General features: G+C 33.9%; 1 protein-coding gene across 1 annotated transcript in view; it reads right to left on the reverse strand.

The window, feature by feature from the left end:
* The window catches only part of LOC108686915 (DENN domain-containing protein 1A), a 74,748-nt gene that overhangs the window by 17,372 nt on the left and 36,254 nt on the right, over positions 1-21,122 (reverse strand). Inside the window, 2 exon segments of the mRNA XM_018192433.1 lie at positions 11,219-11,348; positions 20,679-20,757. Coding sequence (XP_018047922.1) covers positions 11,219-11,348; positions 20,679-20,757 — 209 coding nt within the window.

Raw genomic sequence — 21,122 nt, forward strand, 5'->3', positions numbered from 1 at the left:
TACTTAACGGATTCATTTTCCCAAATAAAGTACGTATATACAAATCCATTAAAATGGCATTATGCGTCAAAATGGATGCGAGTTTGCGATACTTCATAGATCTAGTTACTTTATTGTAGTCCTGCGCAACCAATCGAAATTTTTCTTTTCCGTGGAATGGAAGGAAAGGAAAGATTATGATTGATTTATGCGTTATGCGTTATACAAAAGTATGTGCTGCAGCCTTAAGGAGATTCCAATTACATATTGTGAATAAATGTGGACTGCGGCGCACGATTTTGCGTTTCGAGTTAAGTTTCGATTCTCGACAATCGCGCTTGTGAACTTTATAGTATTGCGCATAAGAGTGCGCTGTAGAAAAAAGTGTCACGAATGTAACTTAATCTCATAAAAGTGATTTTGTCTGTGATTAATCTTCGTCAGGAAGCTTTTACAAGATTAAGTTACACATTATGCGTTATGCAAGAGTCTGTGCTGCGGTCATTAATCTTCTTTTCTGATTGCAATTAAAACGCCATTTATCTAGTATTTTAGTCGTAATTTCAGTATAAAAAAATTCGTCCTCAATTCCAAGAGATCTCCATAATCTCTTCTGTTGACTCTTAAGGGGATATTGGAGTTATCAACGGAACGTCATTTCTCAGTTTACGAGCTAAATTCTCGTCATTTGCGGGAGGTTTTAATTTTTTGCTTCAATATGAAGAAATCTGCGGCTGAGGCTCATCGAATGCTCTCAAATACTTATGGTGAGGCCGCTATTAGTGAAAGAACGTGTCATGAGTGGTTTCAACGCTTCAAGAACGGTGATTTTGACGTCCAAGGTCATGCTCTGTATTTGGTGGGACCAGCTCGGTGTAGTGTATTATGAACTGTTAAAACCGACTGAAATAATCACAGGCGAACGCAATTGATGCGTTTGAGCCGAGCATTGAAAGACAAACGGCCGCAATACAACGAGAGACACGATAAAGTGATTTTGCAGCATGACAATGCTCGACTCCATGTTGCGAAAATGGTCAAGACATACTTGGAAACGTTGAAATGGGAAGTCCTACTTCACCCGCCATATTCTCCAGACGTTGCTCCCTCTGACTATCACTTGTTTCGATCAATGGCATACGGCTTGACTGACCAGCACTTCCGGTCTTATGAAGAAGTAAAAAATTGGATCGATTCGTGGATAGCCTCAAAAGATGACCAGTTTTTTCGACGCGGGATTCGTACGCTACCCGAAAGATGGGAGAAAGTAGTGGCCAGCGATGGACAATACTTTGAATCATAAATGTATAACCAGTTTTTTACAATAAAGCCTCGAATTTTGGAAAAAAAACGGCGGAAGCAAAGTTGTACACCTAATAGAATAAAAAATCCTTTTCCAAAATAAAAGAAAAAATGCAAATACCTTTGAAAAAGTACAAACCGATACGAAAAATTGTAAATTATAGTTTTCTGTTACCATGTAGATTCACTTCCTTCATATATGCAAGGTGTTTGGAAATTAGTGATAAGTCTTTCGCACAGAGAGTAGTGTTGAGGAATTGCTTCCTCGGCGATCGCGTGCGTATGCGTATGCTATTTCCACCTTGACGTGCGTGTGTATTATTCGTATATAGTTGTTATCAGAAAAGACTCAAAAACATTGTACTTGCTTTATTGTGCCGCAATAGCTCTCAGCATGAGACTCTGTGTGTGACTCTTCTCGAATTGTAACGGGGAGGGCCTCATGTGACGAGCGCTAACAAGAGGGAGTAGTGTGTATGAAGTATGTACGTCGCGAACAACTAGATGTCGCCACTATATTGGTATTAGTAACTTACGATTATATCAATTCAATCAATCAATCAATTCAATTCAATCAATTTGGTTATTTAAAATGTATGTAATAGGTAAAATGGACTAAACTGAGAAAAAAAGTCCTCTACTATTTTACAATTGTCGCAATGGTTAACGAGTTATTAACTTATGAAAATAGCCAAATTCGCCCAGTCCACCGCCAAATGCAAGCGCGCGACAGGATAGGACCCGCGGTGAGACGCGTGTTCGCCGTCACTAGGCACATAATGTCTAGCGATAGCAATTGCCATTTATAAACAACATGACAAATTTAGCTATTTTCACAAGTAAATAACTCGTTGCGACAATTGTAAAATAGTAGAAAACTTTTCAGTTTAGTCCATTCTGTTCCTGTGCGAAAGACTTATCGTTAATTTCTAAACTCTGTATATAAATGAATGCAAAGATATATCCAAACAAAAAGTACTTTTCCGTATTTGAATAATTTACAAATTTATCTATGAGATCTATAACATTTATGAAATCTTCAAATTATGATTTTGAAGCTTACAAGAGAAATGATTTGAGAAGTATGATTTGAGTGTAACCTCGCATTCATATATATATATAGAATATAGCAGAACAATAAATGTATGTAATGTTTTATTTAATAATTTTGCTTAATGTACTTAATGTTTTAATTAATGTATGTAACATTTTCTTGATGTACATACTATTTTATTTGGAATTAAAAATCTGTTTTATCGATCAAGTTCGGCCATCACTTCAGTAGAGTAGCGACTATCAAGGGAGAGTCTGGCAAAGCAATGTTCAAGTCACACTATATACTGTAGCGCAACTTTCTGTCGGCACTTTTGATGTTAGTGTTGCACCAAAATGGAGTGCGCGAAATAAGTAAGTTCTCTCTAGTAACGCCACCTGAATTTTTTTCTTATTTGCTCTTTATTTTTTCGTTCTCTCTCTCTCTCTCTCTCTCTCTCTCTCTCTCTCTCTCTCTCTCTCTCTCTCTCTCTCTCTCTCTCTAGGTCATTTGTACCTACATCACATTATATAATCTAAATGTAATAAAACTAAAAGAAATAGATTCATAATTATAATGCATTGCAAAACAAAAAAAAATACAAAAATAAGAAAATATAAAATTATATAAATGTTGTATAATACAAATATTATACTGTAAAAATATTTTAATTAACGACTGTGACATACGATAGTTGTTTTCCTGCTAAATTGCTTGCATTTTAGTAAATTATTAGAATTGCTCCACAAGCAGATTTTTTAGCTGAAACAAAAGCAATCCAGTAATTATGCATATCACTCACAGTATTTAAGCGAGACTGACGAAATTGATGTGTTTGCAGGCATGTGTGTATGTACGTGTGTGTGTGTGTGTGTGTGTGTGTGTGTGTGTTGCGTGCGTGTGGATTTTTGTGTGTGTGTCTGATTCAGTTAATGATTTAGCTCTCATTTCAGCTTGCATTGTTGTCTTATTTCCAATTTTATTGCTGATGGACTTTGTAATAGCAATTTTGCTGACGCCTAATCATTTGCAAGCTATTAATGACTATTGTATTGTATTTTATGTTATGTCTATCTACTATAGTCTATTGTATCATATTTTATGTTTATTATTCTGTTAATTGTCATGTAGTCTTTCTCATAAAGCTTTGCAATAAATTAAATTAAATTAATTAAATTAAACTAATCATGATTTTCTTTTCTTCTATCTCTTTCTTTAATCCGTATTTCAGCTACTCGAACATTTAAATGGCTCTAAAAGAGAGAACAAAGAAAGAAAGAAATGAGATAGAAGTTTAGATGGCGTTATTGAGCAACTTACTTATTTCGCGCAAGTGCACTCCATTTTGACCCATATAAAATCAGTAGTTGCACTACTGTATATATACTGTATATATATTGTATATACTGTAGTCAAGTTTTGATTAATACAATCATTATGTCACAAAATTTTCATGTCATTCTTGTTTAATATTCGGTAAATAACAAAGATGAAGTGATCTAGATATCATCAGTTTGCACCATCATGGTGAACGTTTGCCAGACTCTCCATTGGGGATCTCTACAGAGAGTGCCTAATAAGAATATGACCAACAGGATAACGATTGGTGATTAGTCCGTTAAATTGGCACAAGCGTAAATTGTGTATGTAGTGTCAGTGTACATACAGAGTATATCTTTTACATTGTTTCAAGCAAGTTTAAAATGTGTCATTTTCCACGAGACTCAAAAAGACAAAAAATTTGTGCTGAAAGAACGACAAAACTGGATTCCGTCTAATAATTTACTGTTATGTGACATTAGTAAGAATTTGTTTTGTGATTCTTTAAATATAAATAAATTATTAACGACGTATATTGTTTCAGGTACATTTTTATGCAGAAAGTTTTGAATAAAAATCAAGATAGAGAGAAGATTATAATTATATATTGATTTATTACTTTGTGTCATTATGCAATTCTATTATTACTGATAATGTTGAATGTAAATTGACAAATTGAATATATACTATAATAAAGTACTTATAAATACCCAAATAGTAAAATGTTAGCAGGATGTCGACAGACTGGTAGCAGATTTGATCAGAAAATGTTAGCAGACTGATCACAACTGATGTCGCATTCTGCTTCAGTTCTATTCAACAAAATCTGTTAATATTCTACAAACAGACTATGCAGCAGAAATCAAACAGAACCTGTTGACAAAATCTATTGATAGCAGATTGGCAGCAGAAACCGAGCAAGATTTGTTATTTCCATTTAAATCTACCTGGTTTCTTATAAGAAATTTTGCGTACATATAACCGGGGGGTTATATACAGGGTGCATCACCAAAATCCAAATTTCACTTTATGACAAATTTCAATTTAAATTTTACGCTATATATTGTGTCTCCGCCAGAAGTTGTTGTTGAGAAAGCCTGATGCTTCTAGTAATTCATATCTTCTAGTAAATCATATTTTAATAAATTATATTCTCAAAATGGCCGCGATTAAAATCAAGTGTGGAGTATAATCGAAGAGCGATCATCGAAGGCCTTCGCGCTGGGCGCTCAACAACGGAAATTGGTTCTTTGGATATCCAAGATCAACCATTTATGATGTTATGGCAAAATATACGCTTTAAAACAGTCCAATGAAAGTTCCAGTAGAGACAGTGAGGAAGAACGCACCACGAGGACCTCCGCAGTTCGTTGAAAGGGCTCAAGCGCTTTCGAATGATCCAGGATAATCGTTACGAAAATTAGCATCGATTATTGGTGTAAGTGAACCAACAATACATCGCATTGCCGAAGAGGATTTGCTTCGATGCAAATTGATACGATGGATGCTCTCTGAGATTGCCAAAATAAATCGAGTTGCTCGCTTTGGTTTCCATTCTGGCCTCCCAATAATTCAGATTTAAATCCCTTGGACTACTACATATGAAGCGTAATTACGTTGAGAGTCACAAACAAATCTCGGCATCCTAATGACGTCATTAAGGACCGCTATTGAGGCAGCATTCATCGGACAGCGCTATATTACAGCATGCATGCGAATGCTTCAGAGAATAGAGGCCGTCAGTCAGCTAATGGAGGATATATCGAATAATTGTGCTCTACACGTCCCTCAAGTGTCATGTAAAAGAATTTTTTGTAATATTTAATTTTTCATTAAAAACATTTTGTTTAAAAAAATTGTTCGATTTATTCGGATTTTGGTAACGTACTCTGTATATAATTATACATAATCATATATTTATATAGGATCTTTCAATAGGGACACTCGAAATTTGTTAGATCATAGTAGCCATGTTGTTAAAGTGACATCTGTTAAATTTGTTGTGAATTGTTTAGTAGTGTATGGCAAATCACCATGGAAGGTCATAGTGTTAAGTAACGTGTGCAAATCATAAAATTTTATTATCAAAATCAGTGTTCCATTCGAAAAACGTTCCGCGCATTACGTGATTTTTATCCCCGCCACAATCGTCCTGTTGAGTCGACTATTGGTGGCCAAATTCGAGTCAATCGGTTCGATAAATAATCAGCCAACACCAGTACGTCGCCGAAACGCAAGGTCTGTTGAAAACATTGCTGCTGTGTGTGAGAATGTACGGGAAAACCCGAGGCAGTCAATTTCTCGTCGTTCACAAGAACTTGGCCTTTCTGCGACTTCAACTTGGCAAATTTTGCGTTGGGACTTGGGTCTGCACTCCTATAAAATTCAACTAGGAACTTAAGGTAAACGACCATAACGCTGTGTGTTCGCTAATTGGGTCTCGAGCAGTTGAAAGTTAACCCAAATTTCGCCAAATAAATCATCTTTAGCAATGAGGTCCATTTTTGGATGAATGAATATGTGAATAAGCAAAATTGTCGAATTTGGGACGATATCAATCCACGTGAGATACACCAGCTCCAAATGCATCCCGAAAGTCACTGTTTGGTGCGGATTTTGGTCTGGCGGAATCATCGGTCCGTACTTCTTTCAAAACGAAGCGGGCGTTGCCATAACCGTCAACGGCGAGCGCTACAGATAAGTAACTTCTTGTGGCCTAAAATGGATGATATGGATACCGATAACATATGGTTCCAACAGGATGACGCTAAGTGCCACACACCGCATGCCGATGGACATTCTGCACGAGCGATTTGAGGGCATGGTTATCTCGCGCGGCGGTGACATGAACTGGTCACCGAGATCGTGCGATTTAATGCCTTTAGACTTCTTCTTTTGGGGCTATCTTAAATCGCAGGTCTATACGAATAAACCACAAACAATTGATGTTCTCAAAGTCAACATAACAAACGCCATCCAGCAAATTCAGCCAGATTTGCGAGAAAGTCATCGAAAATTGGACTGTCCGAATACATGTCACCAAGCGAAGCCGCGGCGGATATTTGGGCAACGTTTTATTCCATACTTAATGCCATAAAATATTCTTTCAAATAAAAAAAAAATTGAGTGGACATCTCACATACAACTTGTTTTATTTATATTTAAAAATCGAGTGTCCTTATTGAAAGACCCTTTATATACTGATGTAAAAACTGGAAACAATCAATACAGTTTTATTGCTAAAATATTATTGATCAGCTTCACATTTAAAAATACACACGTGAAAGTTATAAAATAGTAAAAAAAATATTTAAAGCATACTCCGAAAAAGAATCTCTGAGAGATTCGCCTATTCGATACATACGCTAATTCTTATAGGATCCTGGATATTTTCTTTTTACGAGAAGCAAGTTCATCTTGTGGCGAGACCGTATATGAAAATGCTCGGTTTCTGCTGCCAATCTGCTGTCAGATTATGCAGCAGACTCTGATCGGTTTCAACAATTTGCTAATATTGTCTGATAGTACAAATTTTGTGTACAATTTATTCTGCAATCAGAAATTGATAGCAGACTTTGCTCAAAATCTGACTCTTCAAATTTGACTATGTGGGTACCAAATAAAAAATTAAATATACTCTTAGAAAAGCAGTTCACTCTTAAAATTTCATTTTTAGCTCATTCGTTTTCATACTATTTATTTTTAAAATTCACTTTCATTCTATTTGTATTTATTTCTATTGTCATACTTCTTTAATTTATTCATTATAAAATCATTGGCTCTCTCCCTCTACGTTCAGCAAAACATTTGTTTTACAATTGTTGGAAATTTTTTCGCGTTGATTGAATTATATTTTTAGATTTAGAGAAATGATTTTATCTCAGCAGCATCACATTAAAACGGTTGCGTTCTGCTGAACGCACTCATTGTTATATATACAATTTCAGTTTTATACTTCACATTTGAAAATGCACGTGCATTTTGATGCATTTCTGGTTTTGTCTTATTCGCACTGTTGGCCATACGTATTATAGGTACTCTATGCTCCAGCATCTCCTTAAAGGTGCCGTATAAATGTAATCACTATTAAAGATCGTCAATCTCTGGGCAAATTTTCAGCGATATAAAAAGGCCCCCGGAATAAATGAAGAACGATAATTATCGACAAATAACTGATATAAATTTGCTATTAGGTATACAATTTTGCTTCCGCCGTTTTTTTCCGAAATTCGAGGCTTTATTGTAAAAAATTGGTTATATATTTATGATTCAAAGTATTGTCCATCGCTGGCCACTACTTTCTCCCATCTTTCGGGTAGCGTACGAATCCCGCGTCGAAAAAACTGGTCATCTTTTGAGGTTATCCACGAATCGATCCAATTTTTTACTTCTTCATAAGAAGTGCTGGTCAGCCAGGTCGTGTGCCATTGATCGAAACAAGTGATAGTCAGAGGGAGCAACGTCTGGAGAATACGGTGGGATAGGACTTCCCATTTCAACGTTTCCAAATATGTCTTGATCATTTTCACAACATGGGGTCGAGCATTGTCATGCTGCAAAATCACTTTATCGTGTCTCTCGTTGTATTGCGGCCGTTTGTCTTTCAATGCTCGGCTCAAACGCATCAATTGCGTTCGATCCCGATCGCCTGATTGTTTCAGTCGGTTTTAACAGTTCATAATACACTACGCCGAGCTGGTCCCATCAAATACAGAGCATGACCTTGGACATCAAAATCACTGTTCTTGAAGCGTTAAAACCACTCACGACATGTTCTTTCACTAATAGCGGCCTCACCATAAGGATTTGAGAGCATTCAATGAGTCTCAGCCGCAGATTTCTTCATATTGAAGCAAAAAATTAAAACCTCCCGCAAATGACGAGAATTTTGGCTCGTAAACTGACATTTTCAATCGAGAATAACTTTATGATGCAGACACAAATCGACTAATGTTTCTATGGGATTATGTTGACAGATGCCCAAGTTTATTGTATGATGTTTATGATCTATTTATTTCGATTATCACTTACCGCTAAAGCCATCTATAGGAAAACGACGGAAACAAAGTTATACACCTAATATTATTAACATGAATTTTTGGCTAATACATTTTTAAATTCATAATTTTTTATTACATAATGCTCCATAAATAAATATGCACTTGTAAAGCTATAATATCCTATATATTATCGAAAAATTACAATTTTTTTCTCTGAGTTACCATCTTTATTGATAATCAAATTTTGATGATACACTGAAATTACAATTTAAAAAAAAAATCAAATATTATTGAGTTTTAAATGCATACATACCGATAAACACGTCTACTAAACTATAATCATAAAATGACAATAGTAAATAGTTTTTTACTTTCAGTTTTTTACTCTTAATCACTTCAAAATTAACAAGGATGTGAGGATGTCGGTCTTTAATAGTATCTCATCAGTGATTGCATTAACTACTGTAATTTCATGTTTTTTTGTAGGTATAGTAAACATTGAATGCTTTATTAGACTGATTTTTTTATCAAACACTTTGTATCAAAAAGTTTTTTGGATTGCTGATTATGAAATTTGAAGTTATTTTAAATTATATTTATTAATTTATATTTATATTATTATAGTTATTATAATTATCATTATAATTATTGTATAACGATTTTTTAAATCACTAAATTGGATACTATTTTAAATGTTTAAATTTCGACTTTAAATTCGTAATCACCGACCCAAAAACTTTTTGATGCAGTATCAAAAAAATTAGTCCAATAAAGCATACGGTGCTTACCTACTAAAGAACGATAAAGAAGGAATATGTTAATACAATTTATTTCTATAGTAAATATTTGATCATTTTGGAAAATATATATGTATGCGTTTCTGTAAATTTTTTCATGACGAAATCGAATCTATTGCCTATACAGCACAAAAGAATTGCAAAATGATTGCAATGTCTCATAGGAATATTGTAATATTACAAATAGATTGCGCAATGTATTTGCAACATTAGTTGCTTTCTTTTACACACAAGTGAAACTAAGTCTGAAGTGAGCTGAGTATTTTATACTCAGATTAATGACATCATTATTTGTTTTCTTTGGTAATAAGTTATCCAATGACGACACAGTTTCATAACTTCACTTTTAAAGTGAGTTTACGAGGCTCACTATAAAGCATATAGTCTCGATCTTGTGCAGATTATAGACAAAAACTTAAATCTACTTGTCAGAAGAAACGCGTATTCAATTGAGTTATGAGAAATATCTGAGAATCGGTGTAAATGGAAAACAACTATTGTTGCAATTCATAGAGTGCATCATAAAAATGTGCACCTTCAGCAAGATGCTGTAATGTCGTAGAAATGTTGAGCGCAATATATTTACATCTATTATTAAAAATAATTCTTATTATTATCGAATATAATTTGAAATACAATTTGTGATGTAAATAAAAAAAATGCAGAAAAAGAATGTAGATATATTTTACACTTTTTCGCAAATATATTTTACACTTTACAGGTACGCCTATTTTGCACATATTCTTAACTAGTAAAATGGAAATAATAAGAAACTTCATACATTCTATTTCATTTTCTTTGCTATATTCAAAGAATTTTTTAAATCCATATTCTAAAAAATATAAGAGTTGATTATAAGATTTGAAAAATCTTGTCGCACGGCGGTAACAAATATAATTTCAATGAACACTATAATTTCTAATAGCTCTCGTACATATTAGACGCGGAAACATTTGCCGCGCGGCAAAATGCGGTGCAATAATTAATAAACTTACAGCTCCTAACATGTTCATTAGTTACCGTGTCGCATTTTATGATTTCTGCGTCCAGTGTGTAGAAATCATAAATTAATGGAAATAATTAACAATCACATAACGTGTAATTGACGTATGTTTCCACATGTGACAGCTCATTACTCAAAAGCTAAAATGTTTTTTAATATCTCTGTAACAATGCTGCAAGATTTGTAAAATCTTGTGCCGTAATATGTTATATATATATATATGTTACAATTCCTAATATCTACAATATTGCATATTATAACGCAATATTGTAACATTTCTACAATGTTATTATAAGTTTCTGTGCTGTATGAATGGCAAAATTAACGGATATCCTCTCGTTTCAAAGTTATTGTAATCTGAAGATGCCAAAAAATGATCTTTTTTGCATTTTTAGAATATCTCAAAATCCTGTCGTGATAAACAATTTTTGTGATGGCTAAATTCAAATTCAGCGCAAAAAATTATGTCGGAAATCACTCTTACATCTTAATATAGGAATGGTTTCCAACATAATTTTTCTGAATCCAAATTTAGCCACAAAAATCAATCTTCGTAGACCTATGTAATTTATTAATGAAAAAATTGGCGTTGGATTAAATTTGTTTGCATTGTTAAATATTCTTTGCTACAGTTAAGAAATGAAAGAGTGAAAATATGTGTGAAATTATATAAAAAAATAAAGATACAACACTTCAATTTTTTTCGTTTTCAATAATATTATTCAAATTTTTGTGCAAATCATATAGTAATGTATAAGTATTGTAAAAGCTATGAAAAACTTACTGTCTTATCCATAACTGGAATATTTGGAAATATCACATCTTGAAGTTCGTGCATAAGATCTATATTTATACGCTCCAATGGAGAATCGGATTCTTCAGGAGAACTAGGGCTTAAAGGTGAATACTGTTTTCTGTAATAAAAATATATGTAATAAATAAATGCAGTTACAGTAGTTTACAGTAAAAAAAATTACTTCAAACCGGACTAAGTATTTCTTATAAATTTTTGAATACTGAAAACGATGCTATGAATAAAAAATTTCAATGTCAGGTTTTCAAATAATAATTGGGGTTCAAATGTTCAAAAATGGTATTTTTAACGATATTTGACTTTTTTTTTATCAAAGCCACATCAATTTGTAAACTGAAACCTATTTCATTGCCTACTTTTGTAACTTATCTTGAGAGCTCTCCAAAATACTATTCAAAATACTATATATAAAATACTTTTTCATTTCATTAAATATTATTTGAACTAGAAGGCTGGAAAGTTACCATACTATCAGCATTAGAGCATTATCTAAGATATCCAACAGATGATTAACACCTTTAAATGTTATTCAAGATCATGACTTTCATAACATTTGATAAAATCAAAATCGTTATTCTTGGTATTTTCATTTTTACTTTTTAGCGTAAATACCCTTCATAACAATGGCGCCATAAAGTTATATAGAGATTTTAGATAGCATTAAGTTGCACTTTTTATACTCAATGCACTTTTAGTTCTGTTACACATCTAGATAGATCCTATATAGTTTATGTTCTTTTTTACGATCGCATTTTGTTGCGCCTTATATATTCTCTCTTCGTTCTACAAGAATAAAGACTTTGGATATTACATTAATTCTTTCGTCGAACATTATACGGGCACATATTCCTATAACCTGGTAATCCCGACGATTCAAGAAATACAAGAGTACATTCGTTTTTAGTGCGCGTGCTCTGAAGAACGGTATTGAAATGGTGAAGAAATAAATAGATAGTAAGCAGTACGTTGAAATCTGGATATTCTTACAATCCAGCAAAGGCCTACGCAAAAACAATGAACGTAGTACATTCTCCAAAGGGATACATCAATCGAGGCAATCAACTCGGCGATGAAGGCGAGATTACGAGACAAGCAGAGACGAATCTCATAAGCCGATATTCATAGTCGAGTCTTAAGACGCTAATACAACCTTCTGATTTCGTGACTTCTTAAGATGGTCTTGAATAAGATCTGACTATGAATATCGACCATAGAGTTAGAGAACAATGATATACAAAAGTACAATAAGAGGTTTAATCCTTTATTTTGAAGAAAAAAATGAGCAACAGTACGATCCAGGTACAACTTCTGAAAATTGTTTTTCGGAAATAGTGAACACGGAGAGACGAGTTAAACTCTTAGAATCGCAGAACCAGCATGCATCGGACGAACTCGTATTTCCTTTCCATGCGTATCAAACGCGACCGAGACATCGCGAACCGAAGCTACACGGAATATAGAGTAAAATTACGTAAATTTTAACCCAGAAGTAATGTATATTACGTGTATATATCGGGCGTAGTTTGAGATCGCGGAGAGCAAATTCTTAGAATGAAATATTTCCGAATCGGAAAAATTTGCCGCATTAATATCCAGCCTGGATGATGTTTATGACAGCTTGAGCAATGTAATTGCCGGACTTTCTTCCGCAAATCGTCATTCTAAGCATTACTGATCGAACATTATTCTTTAACGCGAGGACAAGAATTACGGAAATTACTATCCGATTTATCAGTCAAAGATAGTAAATCCTCCTGGCTATTTGCGGAAATGCAGTCAGTCACCCATTAAGGAAGATTTGACGATGAAAATCTAAAAATACTCTTTCTCGAGTATTTATCTAGCGATATGCGAATGACGCTACAAGTAGTTCTCGACAATATAGATTGCGCATTGGCAGCAGTAGCGGACAAAATAATGGAATATCGACCATCAGATGACGGTCAAGAAATAGCAATTCAAAAGCCAGAAGATGACATCGTCAAAAAGTTCGGGGAGATCACAAAGTGATTAGATCAAATGCAAGCGCATTTCGAATCAAAATCGCGATCAAGCCCGCGTTCACGTTCGCGTTCAAGATCATCTAATTCCTCGCGCAATCTCGCAGAAAAATTTGTTTTTACTATCGACGATTTAGAGAAAAGGCAAAGAAATGTGTCGAACTGGACACAAAAAAAATAAGTTCTACAAACGACAGAAAACTAATACAGTCGTCATTGGTTTCGACGACAATAGACGGCACGCCGACGCGTTCCTCCCGCCGACTATTTATTATGGACAAAGTATTGGACTTCGTTTCCTTGATTTAAATTGGATGTTTCGGTCATCTCACCATGTCCTTCGGATTCGATTAAAAGCGCGCAAGGATATATTATATGCCGCGAACGGGCATATCAAGACTTTCGGAAAACGTGTAATGTCTTTAGATCTCGGACTACGTTGATCAATTCACTGCGTCTGCTTCATCGCTCGAGTGCCGTATGCGATTCTGGGAGCCGATGTTCTATACCAGTATAATCTCAAACCCAATCTCCGTTTAAAAAGGTTTGAAGATGCGGAGATAAGACTGAGTGTCAAAGCGAGAATTGATGATGCCCCTTGTTTAGGGATAATCTAGATTCGATAAAGCTATTTCTATAGCTGACATTTTTGCTCAATTCCCAGAAATCATAAAACCCGTCGTCATCGCTAAACCTCATCATTCCGTTACACATCAGATAAAACCGTTTGTACAGCCAGTTTACGAAAAACTATGGCGTCGATATCCGGATAAGCTGAAAGCGAAAACATAATTCCAATTTGCTAGAGCAAGGTTATTACCGATCATCAAAAAGTCAATGGGCCAGTCTTCTACGTATGATCAAAAAGAAGAATAACAGTTGGCGTCCGTGCGGCGATTATCATCGTTTAAATGCACAAACATTACCCGACAGATATCCGACAGATATCGCGCACGTTCAAGATTTTTCATCGATTCTGCATAGAAAAACTATTTTCTCTACTAATAGACTTAGCCAGACTTAGAGCTTATCACTAGATACAATACAATTGCAGATGCAGATATCCCCAAAACTGCCATCACAATGCTCTTCGATTTATTTGAATTTTTAGTGATGCCTTTTGGACTCAGGAATGCAGCGTAAACTTTCCAGCGTAAACTTATCAACTAGGTGCTGATAGGTCTCGATTTTGTTTTCGCCTATATCGATAATATTCTCATCGCATCCTTATTCGTGCAAGAGTACAGACAACATTTTAAGACAGTCTTCGGCCGAGGGATCATGAAGTATCCATTAACATCGAAATGTAAATTCCAGGCAGAGTCGATAGAATTTCTTGGATTCCAGATTTTTAGTAAAGAATCAGCACCATTATTCAGCAAAATCAAAGCCATATTCAGCTATAAAAGACCAGAGACAGTTCAAAAACTTCGCAGATTTTTAGGGACAGTCAATTTTTATCATCGGTGCATCCCGAACGCGGCATCAACACAAATACCTAAACGAGTATTTCAAAGACTCTGAGAAGAAAGATAAAAGGCTCATCAATTGGACAGCCGAGGCTATCAAAGCTTTCGATAAAATAAAACGAGACTTGACAACATTATTAGTTCCAAATATCAAAATGCGGTTGATGTCTGATGTATCAGGCAATGGAAGCTGTGCTGGAATAAATCACTGACTTCATTAACTGAGAGTCTTTCTACTAAAAAAAGTTCTCACCAACGCAGATAAACTATAACACTTACGATAGAGAATTAACAGCAATTTATGCCATACAATTTTTTAGACCTTGGATCGAAGGTTACAGAGATATTGAAGATGATCATGGTCAGAATGGATCACAAGTCACTGACGTATGCATTTTTGCAGAAATCGGACAAGGCAACTTTGCCAATTCAACCTAATTAGCCAATTCACTACGAAGATCACATAGTATATTTAAGGGCAAGAGAATACAGTAACTGATTTTCTTTCCAGGATAAATGCACTTAGACTTCTTTCAATCATCAATTTCGAAGAACTATCAAAAGCACAGCTGGAATGCGAGGAACTTACAGGAATTTTACAGGAGAACCAGATGTCGCTTAAATTTCAGAAACTTACTTTTAGAGCATCAAGCACTTTATTGCGACTTTTCAGTTCACGATATACGCCCCTTTGTCCCCAAATTATTTCGATGTAAAGTACACTTTTCACAACCTCAACTATCCAAGCCGGGAAAATCACTACAAAACTGATCGGATAACGCTATATATGAGAAAAAATGAGGCCATCTATGAGAAAAAACATCAGAAAGCTAAGACTGCTATCTGTAGTGTCAACATGCTAAAATAGGACGTCACGTTTTAAAACCAGAGACTTTTCAACACACTGATTTACGTTTTGATCATATTCATATCATTGGATCAATGATTTCCTGTGATGAATATACTTATTGTCTCACCATGATAGACAGATTTTCGACAGGTGACTGAAAGCTATATCCAGGAACTATCATCAGGAATCAAGTAGCAAAAGCCTTTTTCATTCATTGGATCTCTCGTTTTGGATCATCAAAATTAATTACGGATCAAGGATCGGAATTCGAGAGTAAACTTTTTATAGCGCTAGTCAAATTAGTAGTCTAGGACTAATAGAACGCTGGCATCATACTTTAAAAACAGCGATTAAGTGCCACGCTAATTGGAACTGGACTGAGATACTTCCCATCACATTCTGAGGACGTGTTTCAAAGAGGACATCAAAGCTTCACTATACTTTATACTTTGTATAAAGAATACTTGTACGTATAAAGAATACTTGCAACATTGAGAGTACTAGAGAATTTTTCCCACAGGAAGACGTATCAAATTCTAATATCTTCCTTGAAGATTTTTGAGTACACATGCGAACACTCAAACCTCCAGCTTTTCATGACCGTGAGAAAATCTTTTGTTTTAAAGATTTATACTCATATTTTTGTTCGATAGGAAAATATTCGCAAAGAGACATTGAACAATTCATACTCAGGCTTGTACCGCGTTGTCGGAAAGATTAATGACTGACTATTTATTATCGAAATTAACGAGCAAATAACATACAATTGAGCGGCTCAAACTTGCTCATCAAGCAGAAGAAATTCTCGTTACAAAAGATATTCCCCATACTGATACAGAGTGGCCCATTTAAAATTTGGAATTTAATTTGGCTCTAAAAAAAACGCATGAATATTTTTCAAAGTTTATGGCTTTATTGGAAAGGTAATACATTGCCATTAAATATGAAATACAATTTCATTCAAATGACTTCCACGGCTGGTTGCAATATCCCATTCTATCAATCCAATTTTTCAGTACATTTTCCACTGTATGAGTGCGTATTTCATCGATGGCAACTTTGATTTCATGTTTTAATTCTTGAATCGTTTCTGGCTGATTAGCGTAACACTCATCCTTGACGGTTCCCTATAAAAAATAGTCCAGCGGAGTCAAATCGCAGCTGCAAGGCGGCCTATTGACATTGGCATTTCGGCTGATTATGCAATTTTCGAAGACAGTGCGCAAAAGATCGATTGTAGCGTTGGCTGTGTGGCAAGGTGCTCCGTCCTGTTGAAACCAAATGTCGTCTGTGTCTTCCTCTTCAAATTTGGGAAGCAAGAATTCGTTTAGCATTGCGCAGTAGCGCTCGCCATTGACAGCTCCTTGCTCATTTTCGAAGAAAAATGACCCAATGATACCGCCGGACCAAAAACCACACCAAACAGTCATTCATTGTGCATCGGCTTCTCCATGACGACGTGCGGATTCTTTGACTCCCAAATACGACAATTCTGCTTGTTCACATAGCCATCGAGATGAAAATGAGCTTCGTCAGAAAAAATGATTTTTCGGTAAAAATGCTCATCTTCAACCAAGCGTTGTTCCCAGTCCATTGGGCTGAATCAAAAACGCATCAGATGGTCATGCGGCTTCAATTCTTGCACTAATTGAACTTTATACGGCTTCATACCGAGGTCTTTATTCAAAATTCTTCTCAAAAAAGTGCGTGAAATGTTCAAGTTTTGAGAACGATGGCGAGTTGATATTGATGGTTGTTCAAGCACACTCTGAGCAACAGCAGCAATGTTTTCGGTTGACCTTACTGGACGAGCACGTGAATGAGTTGTTTTATCCAATAAGGATCCAGTTTGCCGAATTCGCTTTACAAATTGATCCACAAACTGCGTTAAAAGCATTTCTTTTCTATAAAATTTTCCACGTAAATTTCTTACAATTTGAGTTGAAGACTCACCACTTTGGAAGTAAGTTTCAATATTTCTCAATTTTGTTCAAGCATATAGCGACCCATTTCGTAAATGTCAAACAAAAAACTAAATTTCTGTACGTCATAAATGTTATTACGCCTTTCAAACTCAAAATAATCGGTAGTTGAAATTCCAAATGCTAGATGGCCCACTCGTAGAGAACACGATTCACAAGAAAAGGAACTCGGAATATAAAAAGGAGAAAACGAAGATTAACAGTCTTATGCTAATACAGTCCTCGGATTGACTTACGAGATTTTAAGATTGTAAGTATGCCAAATAAGGAAAAATTTAGTACCAATTTTATGGCGCGAAATAGGCCGATATTTATAGTCGATTCTTCCATTTAAGACTGTCTTAAGTACAGTCTTAAGATGTCATAAATCAATCTGAGGACTGAATTAGCATTTTAAGACATTATTTAAGACAGTTTTAAAATAAAAACGAACTATGAATATCGTTCTATTTTGCGTTTTACAGCTAGTAGCCCACTCACACTGCAAATCCATAGACAAAGAGAGCAGAGATTTAATTTTAATTTAATTAAAAAGACACTGTCCAATTGCACACACCATGTATGAAACGCAAGAAAGTGTATTTGGGCACAAACATGTGGTCGTTTACAATATCGCTGTTATGCACAATGCTTCATCTTATACATTTATCATGGTAATAGATTTTTTACAACTTATTACTCTGCGTCCCTATATGTATGGTCTGTGTATCAATAGCAAAGAAATTGTATATCTATGACTTTACTGACCCACTCATCCAAACTTTTTTACACTTTTTACATTCCTCGCCTTTCAAATAGTATACGACATATTCCAATTCGTATTTCGCAATTCGTGCCATCTCTTTGTACAATATAACATAGCGTCTCGAGTAGGCTCAGACAAAAAAAAGATTCAAACATAAGATGAATGTAATTAGGGTGCATGTCCTAATTAGTGACCAAGCACGTATATTTATTGAAATTGCAAGGAATTTCTGCAATGTATATCGCCAATATTAATTTTTTAATGTTCCAATATCAAAGTAGTACATGTATATGCATTTTTATCAATTTCCTACTTTATCTTATTAGTTGCAGTACATTTAATGTAGATGGATTGTGATTCAAGACAGGTGGCGTGTAATGGTCGCCACCTTGTAAATATCAGTGAAATCAGTGGATGAATTTTCATTTACGTACATACAATTTACTTTAAAAAAAGTATCAAGAGGATTATTTGAATATATATTGAATATATATAAATTAACGGTAACGTTGAATATAAATTAACGGAAAAGAAATTAACGGTAAGTACAAATATACGCAAAGCATATTGAATCAAATAATTGTGATGAACAACAATATGTACCGAAAAAAAAATACATGTCAAATTAATGTCCGACTAAATAAAATAACTTGAAAAAAATGTGATTTTTATCATTTTCGTTAGGAAAAAATCTTATATTATTGTCTAATTTTAGCTTATATTTATATTAGTTTGTTTGGCAAATCATACCTTAAAAAGGTGCACATAATAATCTAAAGTAATGCCACTGAATTCATAGTCTTCATTGAGAAGGTTATTATTTGGGATGTTATAATTTTGGTACCAATATTAACTGGATTATTTCAATACATACAAAATTTATTTTTGTACAAAAATTAACTTAAGTAAATGATAAATAAGTCATAAAAATATTACTAAAAACCCCATAAAATCATTTGATCATTTGTTCAATCATTTAGTGAAAAAAAAAAAAAAAAAAACATTCATTGTAAAATCAAGTCGTTTTTTTAATCATTCGTTTAAGAAAATCATTTTATCATTCATTTAACTCAATGTTAAAAAGTAAAAAAATAATGTATAATAGTGTTAAAATCTCAAAGTTCAATAAAAAAAATTTTTAATACCTTACTATTCAGTAGTAATTTATATTTACAGGATATATTTAAAGTTTCTATAATGAGAAAAGTTCGAAAAAAATGGACAATGAGCTTCAGTCGGCACTCGCTGTTCTGATCAATCTGTTTCAAATGTCAGTAAGGAAAGTGGCATTCCAAAAACGATTTCTATACAAACTCAAAGGAAAGTCGCCAATAAGCAGCAGACATATACGCTTGCAGCAGATACATTGCAATTCCGATCACTAATCAGACTGTTAATATGAGGCACCAATCATTAACTGGGTCAAACATATACATAGTCTATAACTAACTAGGACAAAGCAAAATCGAGCGGATATCGACGCTAATAGGTTTACATGTAGCGATATGTTATTTTATGAATAAAAATGTATATAGTATTACAAGATTATAGTGATGATTTTCAATTGACAAATGATCTAGCTTTCCTATAATAACAAGAGTTTCAATTAAAAGCCAAGTTTTGTTAAATCTGATTCATTACTTTTACTAACCTTACTTGGTCGCTAATTGATACATTCATCTTATTAAATATTCAATCTATTCGAATAGTTTGAAGTTTAAAAAAATGAGCATCTAATTCGAATATTTCGGACAGTTTGAACAGTTCGAGTTTAAACAGTGACAGTATGAAATGTCAATTCGTTATGTTTCGTTATGAAGTTCAGACGATTCGGACAGTAAACAAAAGGATAATATATCTTGGAAACAAAAAGTTTTTTACGAGACTTCAATATATAAACATTTTGACAAAAATGTCAAAAAGAAAAAATCGCGTATAAGAATATTTTATTAAATGTAATAATAATGAAGCCTAATGTAACTTTTGTAAAGAAATGTTCAAAACGCATTCATTTACAATTACATTGAATAGACACCTCGAAACAGTCCACAATATAATTGTAAATGCGTTTAAATACGTATTGTAATTGTAAATACGTATTGTAATTATAAATTGTAAATACGTATTGTAATTATAAATTGTAAATATGTATTGTAATTGTAAACGTTTTCGTTTAAATAGTAAGTCTTAATTCTAAATCTAATACGAATTTATTTATCGTTTAAGTTTTAATATATAAAAGTACATGAATGTACATGTAAATACAGTTCAGAAAATGAAACATATGTGTAATAATGTCACAATATATATAACTGAATGTAATTGAATGTACATATTAAATTTACATAAAATTTCTATATTTATTGATATCATCCTACAAATACCCATCTTGGCTATATTCAGGATGATTCTGAGGACTTGTGATATCTGAGTTCGAAATGTAATAATTCTGAATTTTCAGCTCTGAAGTGGGTCAAATAGTTCGAACATACATTCAGTCTGAACTATTTAATGTTCGAACTTGATTCGAACTGTCCGAACTGTCAAATCATCTGATATTTCCGAGCACTAGTCTTGAGTAACAACATTTGCTTGATACGAAAGTTTTAATCCTTTTTTATAACAAGTGTGATTAGCTATTTTAATGTATTTTTTTGTTTGTTGAGCCCAAATCCATTGGCTAAATTAGAGGATGCGCATATCCAGTTAGACATATCCACTTACATCGATCAGTATAAATAATGATAGTATAAATAACGTATTCGATGTGCTACCTTTAAATAGTATTTATTACTATATTTATTATAATTATTATAATTATTATATTT

Source organism: Atta colombica, unplaced genomic scaffold (assembly GCF_001594045.1).
Source record: "Atta colombica isolate Treedump-2 unplaced genomic scaffold, Acol1.0 scaffold101, whole genome shotgun sequence".
Taxonomy (NCBI): domain Eukaryota; kingdom Metazoa; phylum Arthropoda; class Insecta; order Hymenoptera; family Formicidae; genus Atta; species Atta colombica.